This window comes from Pogona vitticeps, chromosome 10 (assembly GCF_051106095.1).
Source record: "Pogona vitticeps strain Pit_001003342236 chromosome 10, PviZW2.1, whole genome shotgun sequence".
Taxonomy (NCBI): Eukaryota; Metazoa; Chordata; class Lepidosauria; order Squamata; family Agamidae; genus Pogona; species Pogona vitticeps.
In genome coordinates this window covers 25,177,666-25,192,943 of record NC_135792.1, presented here as the reverse complement: position 1 = coordinate 25,192,943, position 15,278 = coordinate 25,177,666, and the positions used below count along the sequence as shown (strand labels likewise).

General features: G+C 42.4%; 1 protein-coding gene across 5 annotated transcripts in view; it reads right to left on the bottom strand.

Moving 5' to 3' along the window:
- Positions 1-15,278, bottom strand: part of NUP93 (nucleoporin 93) — a 68,194-nt gene that overhangs the window by 28,286 nt on the left and 24,630 nt on the right. The window contains exon 1 of one of the 5 annotated variants that reach the window (XM_078380465.1): positions 9,962-11,250. The exons of 1 other annotated variant lie outside the window; for it this stretch is intronic. In XM_078380465.1, the coding sequence (XP_078236591.1) occupies positions 9,962-10,402 (441 nt within the window). In that variant the 5' untranslated portion in view covers positions 10,403-11,250. Of the gene's footprint in view, positions 1-7,246; positions 7,438-9,870; positions 11,251-15,278 lie in introns of those variants that run through there. 3 more of the 5 variants (XM_020806128.3, XM_078380467.1, XM_078380466.1) reach the window with 3 other exon arrangements.

Sequence of the window (15,278 nt, the reverse complement as noted above, 5' to 3'; positions counted from 1 at the left end):
GAAACCTGCCGATCAGAGAGCAAATGAGATTAGAAGCTGAGGGCTGACAAGTCACAGGCAGGGAGCAAGGCCATGAGAGAGGCAAGCTGAGACGTATCAGATCCACGCCAGATAATGCAAGTGACAACAGCCGGGGTTACATACAGCAGCGCTTCCAAGGGGATCAGTGAAGGAGACAAAAAGGCCTCAAAAGTTTTTAAAACATCGCAAATGACTTGAGGAGGCCGTTCGTAAACCCAGCAGGCATAATCATGTAAAGATGGCAAAATGGCCAAGACCAACTCTGGCCAGAACAAATTGTTTTGGGATTCCCTAGAGTTATAAAGACATCAAGAATACGTTAAAAGCATTAGACGCTGGAGGACGTCAGCTGTAACTGAGTATCGGGATTTGGTGCCACCAAAACAAGGCTGGGCTTGGCCTTGAAGACTCTTTGTCTTGCCCACACAATAATGGTCCCTCTCTTCTGGTTGCAGGCAAGCTCTAGTTTGCTATTTTGATCTGTATTAAATCAAAGTTTGCAATATTGGTCAAGACAGCATGCCTTGAACCAGGACAATGAAGGAGGGAACTGTGGATTAGAAGAGGAGGAGAAAGAAGGCTGAAACGCCACCCCGAGGCTCCTTTAACACGAGTTCCTTTTTTGTGTCCAACTCTGCTTGGTGTAGCTCAGTGGTTCTTAACCTTGGGTTACTCAGGAGTTTTGGACTGCAACTCCCAGAAGCCTTCACCACCAACTGTGCTGGCTGGGGTTTCTGGGAGTTGCAGTTCAAAAACATCCGAGTAACAAAGGTTAAGAACCACTGGTGTAGCTGAACAAGCTTCCTTTGATTCCACAAACGACACTGAGCTTATGAGCAGGCAGAATAAATAAATAATACATGCATGCATATGGCAGCCATCCTCTCTACTTGATAACAAAATGTGGCACCGCACATGGGAATTAGGCTGAAATCACTGTTTGTCGGCATGTTTTAGCATTACTGCCAACAAGTGTGATGGCTTCTTTTGTTAGGGACTTTCTGATGTATAAAACAAGAAGGGGAGTTAAAAATAACAGTTTAAAACAATGCTGATGAAGAATGCCTCGTGGCGCAGTGGTTAAACCGCTGTACTGCAGCCAAAACTGTGCTCACGAACTGGGGTTCAATCCCAGGTAGCCAGTAAAATGAGTACCCAGCTCGCTGGGGGGGGGGGCAATGTGTAGCCTGCATAATTAACTTGTAAACCGCCCAGAGAGTGCTTGAAGCACTATGGGGCGGTATATAAGCAGCACACTTTGCTTTGCTTTGCTTTAACACAAGCTAGCAGGATTTTTATACAATGGTGCCTCGCTTAATGATTACCTCGTTAACGACGAATCTGCTTTACGATGGAACATCGCAAAACAATGTTCTTGTGGGGAAAATTCGCTGCACGACAATCGGTTCCCTGCTTCTGGAACCAATTCTTTGCATTACGACGATCTAAAAACAGCTGATCGTCGGGTTTCAAAATGGCTCCCTGATGTGCAAAATGGCTCCCCGCTGTGTTAAGGATGGATTCCTCACTATACAGGCACCAGAAAATGGCCGCCCTATGGAGGATCTTCACTGCACTATGAGGTATTTCGCTCATTGGAGCGCATTGAACGGTTTTCAATGCCTTTCAATGGGTTTTTTAATTTCACTTGACGATTTTGCTTAACAGCAATTTTAACGGAACAGATTATCGTCATCAAGCGAAGCACCATTGTACATGTGGATGAGAAGAATCAGTTTCCTTCCTTAAATGTTTTTAATAAATCCCCTACTGAAGCCCCTGAAGACGTGGTTTAAAAATCCCTGCTTGACCAGGGAAACTCAACTGGGCGAGGGAGAAATGGAACAAGGAAGGAGGCTCATGGTGCAGTGGTTAAACTGCAGTACTTCAGCCAAGACTCTGCTTACGACATGAGTTTGATCCCGACGGGGCTCAGGCAGCTGGCTTGAGACTGACTCTGCCTTCCAGCCTTCTGAGGTTAGTAAACTGAGTTCCCCAGGGTTTTCTAAGTACAGGTTATTCTGAAGTGTTTTACTATTCCCTTCTTCTGTGAAGCTTGTCCAATTCCACACAGGCTGGCCCTTCTCACAAGAGGCACAGTGGGGAACTGAACCCTCAACTACTGGCTTCGTAGCCAGATATCTAACTCAAAGTGCTATCCAGCCAACTGTAAAGTAACATAGCAGGATTTAATGTGTAAATATACATGCGAATGAGGAGATATCACCTTCTTTCTACAAGTATTTGTAACATGTGCCCTAGCAAAGACAGCTAGCACAACCCGCCCTATGCGACAGCTGTGTCCTCTCTATTCCTTTCCGTGGAAGACGCGGAAGTAACCTCCCAGAAGAATGTGAGGACTGTGAACACGTTCAGGAATGTCCCAGGCAATGACAGCATCCTGCTGGCTGGCCCTTCCACTCCGAAAACACCACTGGATTGCTTCCAACACAAACAAAGAAGAAGCACGGCTGGTCCCAAGACTCCGGATGCTTCCTGGCAAAATCTTTACTGTGTAGGTCAGTGATTCCCAACCTTGGGTGACTCAGGTGTTCCTGGGCTAAAACTCCCAGAGGCCTTCGCCACTAACTGTGCTGGCCAGGATTTCTGGGAATTGTAGTCTAAGAACATCTGGAGACCCATGGGTGGGAACCACAGGTGTAGATCACCTAAACTGAAATACGGGATTTTATGGGGGATTCCTTTACAATCACTCCATGTTTTTCCCCTCCCTTTTGAACCCATTTTTTTTTCAAATGCCAAAATCTGATGAGGAAGAAAAGAGAGAACCACTAGTGCAAACTTTTCAAAGAATGCAGGCAGGAAAATGGGTCATGGAAGCAGTGGCTTCTGGAGAAGGTTGAAGGACGCCCCTCCTCGGCCGCTTGCTGTGCATTTCCTTGTTGCAGAGCCCAGCAAAACCCTTCCCTTCTACTCTAAAGCTTCTCAAAGATCCCTCTGAAGACAGGAGCGCTGGCTTTTGAGAAAACACGGTCAGCCATTGCCCAGCCCACAGTCTTCCACCTGGCGTGTGACTTTTTAAAAATCGCTATGCGGCAACTGGGAAACTCAAAATTATGTTACAGCTGCCTTTTAAAAGACAGTATAAAGAAGATTTTTAAAATGACACATGCAGCGGCATTCTGTTTTCCGTCCTCCTCCTGTGTGTGTGTGTGTATGTGTATGGTGGGGTTAAGGATTTAAAGAAAATTCTGTGGATGCAAAATTGAGCAGTAAAAATAAGGGCAAGTTTGAAATTGACTAGAACAAGGAAGCAGTCAAGTTCTGTGGAAAGGTTTCTGAAATCAAGCATGACCCCCATCTCTCCTGGACTATAGGCATTCTCCATCCTCCTCCATGCAATGCACAACAGAGCTAAAACAATGCTGACAAGTCCCATCTTCAAATGCCGGGGAAGGTGTTCAGGATGACTAAGAGGAAGGGAGTTCAGCGTCTACTCCACTACGACAAAACCACTGCCCAGATTGGAGGGGTTGCAGGGTGGCTCTGCGGCTGCTTGCTGGTTTCTTTATAAGCCTGCTTTCTCCCTATGGGGTGGGTGGGTTTCAAGGCAACATATAATCCATTAACAAAACACAATACTCACAATTACAAACGCCATAAGATATAATATTTTTTTTAAAAAAAAATGAATGGTGAACACATAATATCTAATGTTTTCTTTAAAAAATTGGATTTGGTAAATTTAGCACTTCTTTAAAAAAAAATGACTTGTCCAAATAGGAAGTGCCCCAAACGCTTTTTAAAATCAGCACTTAGCTTCTTCCCATAACTTTTTTTTGCTGCTTTCCAAATCCACCAGGTGGTTCCAGTTTAAGCAGGTTGCAGCCCTTGACTCATTTAATATTTCCCAAAACACCACTGTTTCCCACCTCAAAACAGGAGGAAAATGTCTAGCCACCCCCCCCCCTTTTTGGAGGGGGAGGCAGAATTTGTGTTCCCTGGAAGGTGAGACCAAGGCCAAGGCTCAAAAATTGGCTCCTGGACCTCTCAAAGCTCCTTACCCCAGTTCAGATGGACCACACTGGGGCAAAGCACTATACAACAGCCTAAAGAGTCGAAATGCAATGGGAATTCTGCATTTAATATACAATGGAAGAGGAAAGACTGGCAGTGCCAAGAGCTCTGGATCTAGAACCGGCCCTGTAGAGATCTGATTAAAATGAAAGGAAGCGACATAGCAATAACTTAAGAGTGGACTGCAGCCAGCACATTGCGGGGTTCAAACCTAAGCCATAAAGGAGCACACCTAAAAGGGCGCAACCTAAAAGAAGAGCACGTTGTTTAAAACTGTTTTTAAACTCAGATCTGAACTGGCCAGCATGGGCGAAAAGGTCCAGATTTTCCAAAGGAAATGGATTGACTTGCCCTACGTGGGCTTGGCCTGAAAGGGAAAAACATTTGGAAGGGCATCTGGTTCAGGAAATCAGCAGCAAAGAGGAACGCATGAAGGACGCAAGGGAGGCAGGACTTGTATTGCAATCACTGGACTCCATTTTTAACAAGGGCGCCACACCTACGCTCTTGGCAGCCATTTTAAACTTTTCATCTCTGAAACAATTTTATAAATTTACTTTGCTTACTAGCTGAAATTTCTATGCCCTACTGAGCTTAGAAGGTTGGAATGGGTAGCTTTCACCAATCTGTGATTTTTCTCCACCACGTATTACAATTTAATTTTACCGCAGTTACAAATATGAATAGATTAGCACTGGTATTTCCTTACACGATTACAAATGTTCCACGTAAGCGCATTGTAGAATTTCATTCTGAACAAACAGTAAGAATTTCCCTCACCTTCCCTCTACCACTCATTGCATCTACTTTAATAACCTGCCAAAAAGAGAATTAATAAACTAGTGCAAGACAATTTCAAGGGCCGATATAAAGCATTATGAGCAGAAAGTTAGTGGATGTGCACTTTTCCCCCATCTGATCACTTATTTTTAGATTATTCATAGCTTTTGAGTTCTAATCTATGCTCATATCTGTTGGTGATGAAAATTAATATTTTTTAAAAAAATTATTTATGCTTCAGGCTCAGAATCTGCAGAAAGGATGGCTAAAGGCCCGGGTACCTGTCTGGAAGTCCTTCCATGGTCCTGACATACATTTTGAGTAAACCAGCAGATCACTGAATATTTAGTTATCAGGGGAGGGGAGGAAAAAAGATATTTGCTCAAATGCTGTTTTATTTGCCATTGCTGCTGTCAAACTATCTCCAAAATTTCTCAACTGTAATGCAGTCCCATGTTACTGATAATTAATCTTTTCTCCAGTAGAAATTGTTCCTAGTCCATGGTGGTGGCGGTAATATGGAAACAATTAACGTATTCATAAAAAACTTACCTCTTTAATAGATGAGAATGAAATAATCTGCTCCCCCCCCCCCCTCACCGGACTCATGAGTAAAGACCACATAATGTCAGAAAAAGGTCTGCAAAGAGCCATAGTAAGACTGCATCTCTTCCTTTTCCATACAGGAAATAGACAAAATATTGTAAAATATAGGAACTGGTGTGTCAAATGCAATGGGAAAACCAAATGTAATGGAAGCAATGTATCAACTGTGATGGGGTAGTAATGGGACATGGTGTCAATTCCTGTTATTTCCAATTTAATATGCTCTACTGTAAGGAGCTCCACAATAAAATTCCTGCAGTACAATGCTGGTTTACCTGGTGCTTAAGATTTAATCCCTACCTCTACAAATAAGTACCACCAATTCAAGGATGCAAGTTAAGTGTCTTTGTTTGAAAGAAAGGAAACATTTTTTAACGCTCATGGGATAAAGGAGTTTCAGTGAAAGAGCATGTTCTCAATACCAAAAAATGCCATCTTGCAAGGAAGAAAGAGAAATTTGAATTTTACATATTGAAGATCTGCTGAAGAACCATTTGTCTTAGATAAATTAAATTAGAAAAAGAAGAACTAATTCTGATCTAGAAGGGGCATTAAAACAACAACCACAACTGACAGTAGCCATATTGAATGGAGCAACTTTTACAGAAACATGCAGGGGAACGCCCTGAATCAGGGCAGTTAACTAATTTTTCCTTGTGACGCCATTTTATTGCTTTTTGCTGCCATTTTAATACTCTAGTTACACATTTGGCTTTTTTTAAAAAGGGGAACACTGAGATTTACTTTTTTTTCAAGCCCCCTCCCTGATAAACTATGGAATTATTAAGTGTACTTTATGTTTTCGTTCACACAGCAGACCGAGATTTTTTTTTTAAAAAGATACATGCATGAATTTTAGTTCTCTACATTCAAGCCTAGCTTAGAGATAGATGAGAAATCACTTTCTGATTTGTATAGGAAATTAAAAAATGGAAGAGTGTTATCTCCTCCCAGCCTGAAGATACCCATTGCTGGGTAGTCAGAGGCTTAACTCAAAAAAGCTGAGCTATTAAAAACACACACACACACACACACACACACACACACACACACACAAGAACTCAAGATATTTATATTTTTATAACATGTCTAGGCTATAGACAAAAGCCATGTTTAGCATCACATAGAAGCCTATCTGTAGATGCTAAATAGATGACATAAATTAGCTGTTAAAAATCCATACCGTAACTGATCTCATCATAATTGCAGACTCATCGGTATCAATGGGAATACAGCCGCGAATTATTCTTTCTATTAGATTAACACACATCTCTCATGTAAAGCCACACAGATGCCAAAAAGGAACAACAAAATCTATCATATTAAAGAAGCCACCCAGCAATTAAAGAACATATAACAGTCCCCCCTGTCCCTTCATAATTCCTCCTGCTCCATTCTCTCAATTTAAAAGGCAATTCCCCAATGTTCACCATGTCACTCCCATTCACATGATTCACATCTCTTCCCTCTTTTCGAGACCCATCCCTTTCGCTCCGTGGAAGGAACGCTTGTTTGCAGCTTTTTAGAATCGTTTTCATTGCTGGATTTTTACTGGCATGCATAGAGTTTTGCCACTGTAAATGGTGCTAAGGGCTTCCTCCACTTTGTCTACATTAAAATGCAATGCACATGCCCAAAAACAATTTGAGTTTTTTAAAGAAAGGGCTTTTCACACTCTCTACATTTTTACACCCTATGCTTCAGAGTAAGCTTGAATGCCACCCAAGAACTACAACAGACCTGAATCATATACTGATTTTAAAAGAGTGTTTTTCGTCTGCATTCGGACAATCCCAGATACCTGTTTCCGGATCGTGCCTTGGGGAGCACTAAAGATCTGGCAGTTCCTATGAAAGGAAAGAGTGATCATCAGCCCCTGCCCCCCCCACCAGCACCCCACCTTCCCCATTTCAAGGGCTCAGCATCTGCACACACCACCGACGCCCACTGACTGGGCAACGCCTGGTTCCTCCTCAGCGGATTGCTAGCACTGAAACATGATAACCAAGTTAAACCAAGATGCAAAATGCAGAACCAGGACATTGACGGGCTCCCTAGACTGCGGCACTTTGACAATGTCATTCATTGAGCACTCTTCATGATAAATTGGTGAGGGCTAGAAGGGTTTTGCCACAATCAAACTTCGGAAGCCAGAATCTGTTTCACCAGGCTTCTGTGAACAGCACATAGAGGAAAAAGACAAAAGAGGCAGGGGAAATGCCATACTCCCTGAGATATGACAAAAACAAAAAGTATTTTTGAAGAATCAACAGATATAAGACTACTAGTGTCTGAAATAGTTTGTTTTAGGCTTTGCAACAAATTCATCCAGGGAAATTAAAATACAACCATATAAATTATTGCAACAGGATGGTTAGAAGGGAATGGTTAGTTTGTTAAGCAGAGTTTAATAGCGTATAGAATGAACTGGGCTTCCACTTTAACCTGGGGGGAGAAGGAGGGAATCATTTTTGACACAAAAAGTTAATAGGTGGGTAGGCGATCAATTTTTAAAAAGGCTTTAAAAATGATAACATACTTATATTGTTAGATTTCCTATAATACGTTATATGTGTAAATATGCAGCTGTTAAATCTATATAGAATTGTAGCACATGACCCTACAGAATAGCCTTCTAAAAATGTCTAGTAGTAAGAACATATTAAATTAATTTCTGCTAGGAAAAGATAATATAATCTCGGTAAATGTTGTCATGTACAGGAAGAAATATTACTTCCACAATGAAATCCTAGGTTTAAACTTTTTTAACTGACGACCATGAGTCTGATGTGGTAAGGAGACACAGGGAAGACAAAAGGTTTCCATTCCCCCCCCCCCCTTCAACATGCATCTCCACACCCTTCTTTTTTTTTTTCCAAAGTACCCATTTCCCTATAGTATACATGCGGTACACTAAAAATAATTGTGATTCTAAACAGTTTACATATATGTACACACACTGACAACATCAAAATATACAACCAGAGTATTGTTTCATAGTAAAAAAAAAAAGGGGGTAGAAGGAAAGATTCAAAAGGAGGTGATTGGAATTCTTCCTCCTATACATTCATTTACAATACTCAGTATGAACTCTTGCACCCACCCTCTTCAGACAAAAGAAAATATTTTTCTCATATCTTTTGACACACAAAGCAAAGCAAAACCAGCAGTACAATTAAGGCAGTCCCCCCCCCATGAGAAGAAGTCATTCTATCTTTGCATGCACTTTTTCCCCCTTTTTTGGTGTGTGTGTGTGTGTGTGTGTGTGTGTGTGTGTGTGTGTGTGTGTGTGTGTGTGTGTGTGTGTGTGTGTGTGTGTGTGTGTGTGTGTGTGTGTGTGTGTGTGTGTGTGTGTGTGTGTGTGTTTTCACAGGGTTCCTGCGTGACAAAGCCCCTTTAAACCAGGTTTAACCCACACACCCCTGGTTAAGCAAGGTTGCCCTTTGGCAGCACCTGTTTGCAAGCTGTCGCATTTCCCTACGAAGAACGAAGGGTGATACAGCAGACATTTAGGGCTATGCTGCTAGAGTCAAGCCTGCACACTGGGCAGGTGGTTCTCAATTATCTTTTCTAGAAGGATTAAAAAAGAAAACATTCCCTTGAAGCCACTTTACCGGTAAAGTCAGACTATGATGCTATAAAAGAAATTGCAGCTCTCTCCGTGACTCAGAGAAATTGCAGCCTGATACACACACATCAGTTACCCCATCAGCACTGCTAGTAATATATATTCCCAGGCTGTTTTACATAGATGCAAAATTCAGAATTTCAACGGAATGACAAGGTAAAGTGTAACTGCTAATCAACTCTACTTAGTTCATAGCCCCATCAATTAAAGAAGAAATGGAGGTGGGGTGGGAACCTGGTTCTGAAGCCAGGAAAGAATTCAAGAAAATGAAGTATGAAAATGAAGATGTCTGTCACATTGCACGACTGCATTTCTGACACGACAAGAGCCTTTAAAAACAGGTCCATATAAAAACATATTTCTACCATAAGTCAAGACATAAATATATTTTATGCATGTTTATGTCCTAAAAACCTACAATCTACGAGATACTAGCAGGCTATACCTAAAAAACACACATGACTTGTGATTACATTTTAAGGAATATCAGGAGACAATTAAACTAAGGGAAAGGAAAAAAAAAGGAAAGAGATGCCCCACCCTACAGTTTCAGCTATTTAAGACTTTTTAAAAAAAAAAACAATGAAGCAAAAGCCAAAACTGCAAAAAGCAAAGCAAAGTTTTTTGCTGTTGTAAATTGATTCCCAGTTTCTTTCTAGCCACTGAGAACAATCCACACCAGTATCTTTCACAAGTCAAGTCAGGCAGCTCTAGACTGTTCGAGATGGAATCCTTCCTAGAAATTCACACAGATTTCCCATTTCTAACCTGTGGATCAGAAATGAAAAGTTACAAACCTTTGGAAAGGCTGGCGAAGGAGCTTGGTATTTAAATGCTCCTTACCCGGTCTTGCACAGCTCTCTACCTTCTCCTGCATTAAAGGCTCACCGGTTTTTTTTCCTCCTGGGGGGGGCGGGGAGGGAGCAGCGTTGCAAGCTCTGATACGGCTGAGGCAGCAAAGAGTCTAGCAAGACAATGAGAAGACAGCTGTTCTTGCAGCTGAACGCCACTGCCAGCAAAGCATCTATGGTATCGGTTCAGAGTCGTTCTATACCAAGGGCAGCCCTGGTGTGAAACTAGTTCCTGAAGGGAGTGTTTATATGATACAGAAGGATATTTTATTGTTAATGGAATGTACCATGTAAGATTGAAGGGTGGGGAGGGGAAGGCAAAAGGAAAAGATGCATGCAAAGACAGAGAGAGGGGTTCGGCTTGGGTTCTGTTTCCACCCACCCCACCCCACCCCTGGCAAGCCACTGCAATTACTCTGATGTGAATTTTTGATGACTTCCGACATCTTGCATGGTTAATAACCGTTTCAGCTGTCATGTTTGGTTAATGTGGAAAATGCATTTATTGCACCAGAGGTGCAGGGCTGTGGCCGCAGAACTGTCACACCAGTTTGTAAAGCTATTCTCCGAAGAGGGCACCACGGATCTGCACAGCACACAATGCTGAAATCAGGGTTGGATGGATATTGCACCGCAAAACGCTTCTGCCATCTTAAGTCTCACGGAAAGGACTGAAAAAATGTCTACATCCACATTTACACCGTGATGGTTGGCAGATCAATCAGCATCTTTGTTCATTAAAATACAGTTACCTGCATTCCTTCCTTATCACAATAATGAAGCTTCAGACTAACGGGTGGCCTAATAAACTGAATCTGGTATGTGTGTGTGTTTAAACCTGTATGTGTTTATACGTTATATATGCACAAACATTTTTATACAGCTATACCTTGCAGATATACATACATTTCCACACACACGTCTATGAGGACAGAGAACGAGTGTGTGTATGTTAAATCATTCACAGACTTACATGCATTTCGGGCACCAGACATAAAGCATAAACGCAAACATGACATAACAAAAAATAACGTATTTTGTTACTGCAAAGCACGTATTAAAGCTTTACTGGCTTGAAATTAACAGCAGTATAATTAACAGCCATGCAATTATAGACAAAAGGCAAAATGTACTGTGGAGAAGAAGCCTCCAGAAGCCACACATCCGCAACTTAAAATCCTGTGTGTGTAATATATCAAGCATATGCTGATGAACTGCTCTCGCATCCACTGCTGGCAACAATGCAATAACTCCGGGGGGGGGGGGATGACAAAAGAACCAAGAACAACACATAAGAGAGCCAGCCAGTCTGCGATTCAAGGCAAGGCCCATCTCCTCCAGGAAGCAGGTGATGGTGCCATCATTACGGTGCAGAAATTCAGAGAAGAATCGAGAAGTGGGTGTTCCCTCTCCACATCCTACTCCACCCCACCTTCTCACATAGAAAAATAAGTAGCACAAAGTATTAGCAGATGCGCCTGCAGGATGCAAGGGCACCCAAAAGAATTTCACAAAGCACAGCTCACGGCTGCGTGGCTTCCATTAACGGAGAAGGCCCCCGTCACCCATCTGTGCAAATCACCCGATGAACTTCAAAGACAGCATGGAAGGTGGGCTTGGTTTTTACAAAAAGACCCATTCTACAATAAAATCACATTCTTCAACTAACAACAACAACAAAAGTCAACCCAACCCACACCAGCCATTTCCAATGAGAATTTTGTTTATTTTAATTTATTGGATTTATAGCTCAACCTTTTTACTCCGGCTCTAGGCTGGCAAACACTTAATGCCGATTTCATAAAACAGTCAGATATTACAAAATGTTGCATACACGGCTAAAAGATATGCTGCTGAAGGGATCCTTACATATGACTAGATGGTGTGAAACACCTCTATGGGGTGACATTTGTTGTTGTGATGTGCTGTCAAGTCACATCCAAATTATGCCGGCACTATGAATGAGCCATCTCCAAAACTTCCTGTCCTCAACCGCCCTACTCAGCTCCTGTAAACTCAAGCCTGTGGCTTCCTTAAGGGACTCAATCCATCTTGTATTAGGTGCTCCTCTTTTCCTGATGTTTCCCACCTTTCCCAGCATTATTGTATTTTCCAGAAAATTCTGCTTTTTCATGATGTGCCTAAAGTAGGACAGCCTCAGTTTCCACATGTTTGCCTTCAGAGATAGTTCAGGTTTGTTTGGCTTTAGGAGCCACTTGTTCATCTTTCTGGTAGTCCGATTAAGTTCATTGTCCCTGAAGCATTAAAAAAAATCAATTTTTTATGTTTGTAAGTTATCTAACTCTGTACATTAATGCTAGATGAAGCACAAGCTGCTGCATGGTGTTCAGTTCTACTTTGCCAGGCACAAGACAGCAGCACATTCTGTTAGAGGAAAGAAATCAGCAGACTGGACTCAAAGCAGTTCTTTAAAGCACACACTGGGCTAAAATCAAAACTACAGTTTTGAATTATAGCCATCATTACGCTACATGACATTAGTGCAGATGGAAGGAAAGAGGGAGGATACAACATGCTATCAGTGGCAAACAGATGGACTTTTGTACCAAATGAGCTGAATATTCCCAGATCAGCGCATGATTGGGCTCATGGAAAATACAGCACAGCAAAGTCAGAGACAGAATGAACACCTGATTAATTGCTGAGGTTCAAAGTGTTCATGGAAAGAAAAGGTCCAGGAACGGCCACAGAGATGCTTGACCCTCTCCTGCTCCTTCTTCATAAAGATGGCCTGCCTGTCTCCTTTCACCTCATGCAGAAATTGCTTTGCAGTCTAAGTTGACAGCACATAAATCTGCAGACACCACACCCTTCTCTAGGAAGGTTGACCAAAAGGCCCACCCAGCGTGAAAAACCCAAGAACCCCATCAGGAGATCATATGAAGAGCTCTGGAAATCTGGATCTTAGGCCCTACAAAGAAGAAGGCCCCAGCAAAAGTTAGAGTTTTACGCTGAGATCATGTGAAGGGGTGGGTACTTGGCCACCTACAATGCTGTGCAGGTGAGAAGCAAGAAAGGGAAAACAAAACAAAAAAATAGATAGGAGTCAATGTTTCTTGGAGAGCACAATGTCTAAGGATGTTTTTGCGAAGATTGAGGCAATGCCATCTTCACCCAAAATGTTTGGGGCAGCTGTTGTGTTACATACTCTTTCAAGACATTCATACAAATAGTTCTTGCAACCAGGGGTCAGTAAATCAAGGGAGCCGTGAGTCCAAAATATTTGGGAACCATTGCCTTACAACCAATGCTCCTTACAGCAGATGCTTTGAAGTGTACACCACATAACTGGTTTCCTATGAGCGCCACAGAGTCCGACATCATGATGGAAATCAACCACCCTTGGAGTTAAGACTCAGTAAGTTATTTTGAAACTTAGTTCTTGTCTTTGCTACTGTGTCTCATAAGATATAAACAAACAAATAAATGGCAGTCTGGTTCAGAAGATGGATGGCTAATCCTGGGAGCCCAAGTTTAAATTCTAACAAAGTTACAATCTTATCACACAGGTCTGGGTTACAGTTTACTCATTGTAACTTTTGGGAGGAGAAGTGTAGGACAAACAGGGAATCAAGCTGCCACCTCAGCATAAACATGCCCAAGAGATCACAATGAAATCAAATGGACTGATTGTTGTTGTTGTTGGTGGTGGTTGTTTCAATTTGCAACTGAGTTACTGCATGCCAGGATGTATTTCATTCATTTCATTTACACAGTATTTATTTAACTGATACAACCCCTTCTCTCTGCAGAAAGCAGCTGAGGAAAGAAGATTCAACAGATGGCTGGTTTTCACAGCTCAGTGAAATGCCATGAAGTATTTGACCTGCTGAAGGTAAAACAGAAACTGAAACCCAGAGCTCAGAAATTTTACAGTGGTGCCTCGCTAGACAATGATAATCCGTTCCACTGAAATTGCTGTTTAGCGAAATCATTGTATAGCGAAAAGCATTTCCCCATTGGAATGCATTGAAACCTGTTTAATGCGTTCCAATGGGGAAGAATTGTCGTTGTCTAGCAAAGATCGGCTATAGGAAAGCCACTTTGCAAACCGCCGATCAGCTGTTTAAATCGCTGACTTGCGAAGCTTAGGTCCCCAAAAAAAACAAACCTGTTTGTGAGCTTGGAGGGAGCTGTCAAAATCATCGTCTAGCGAAAATTGGTTTGCGAAGCAGGGACCAAACGTTGTCCAGCAAAATTTCCACATAGGAATCACTGTTTTGCGAATCACTATAACAATCGCAAAAAGCCAATGTCTAGCGAAAAAACTGTCATGCGGGGTAACTGTCTATTGAGGCACCACTGTACTTTTGTGGATGGAAACTCCCAGGGAGAACAGTTATTAACTGATGCTGACTGGGCTCTACGGTGCAAGCAAGTAACTCTTCCAAACTCTGCCTTGTAGCCCATAAAGTTATAGAATAAAGCTTGCTGAGAATGTAGTTTCAAATTGCCAGCGAGGGTCCGCTAGCTTGAAACTGGCTCTGAGGCTTCACAAGCATCCAAGTGGTTTCTTTACACTTTCTTCCTTTGAAATGACTAAAACCTGAGTGTTTGGCCCCTGATACTACAAGCAGGCATATTCCTCAGGGAGAGATTCCTTTATCACCACAAGAAACCAACCCCTTATTTCAGATCAAACCTCTGCTGTACTCAAAAGACTAGAGGTGGATTTCAAGGGATGACAGGTGGGTCTCTCTCTTGCACAGATCTTGAAAGGGAAACCCAGATGCATGCCACATTGAGGGGAGTGCCCAGCTTCAGATAAAGAAGACAAGAAAGATTTCTCCTTTCAGATCTTACTCAGAACCCCTTCTTTTTATACTCAGGGGTTCAATTAGTGGACTAGTCCCCTACAGCGCTAGGCACTTCCGCTCCTCAGGAGGGTGAATGTTCCACACTCCAAATATCTTGGCTAAAAAGGGAGAAAATTCAATTTGTCTCCCAAGGACATTTAAGTTCGACAACACCCCCAACTGGATTCTGCCGCTGGACCAATGTTGCAAACAGTGCAGATGTGCATGTTCTGCTCAATGTGTGTAGCCTGTTCTGATCCCACTCAAGGCAAGCCGACAAAACTGTTGGGTTCAGGGTAGGATGATAATGATAGCATGGACACAACAAAGAAGCAGAGGGGACTCTGAAGCCAAAATTGCTTCCAGGGCGGCTTTCACAAAGCCACAAGGCTGGCCACTGTGCAGAACTGGTTTACATATTTATTTGATTTATACCCCGCCTATCTGGGCGACGCATCCACTCTGGTTGCCAGACCCAATTGCCCTTAGTCTGATTCAACAGGGCTCTTGTGTTCTAACCCATGTGTTCCCCAAGTT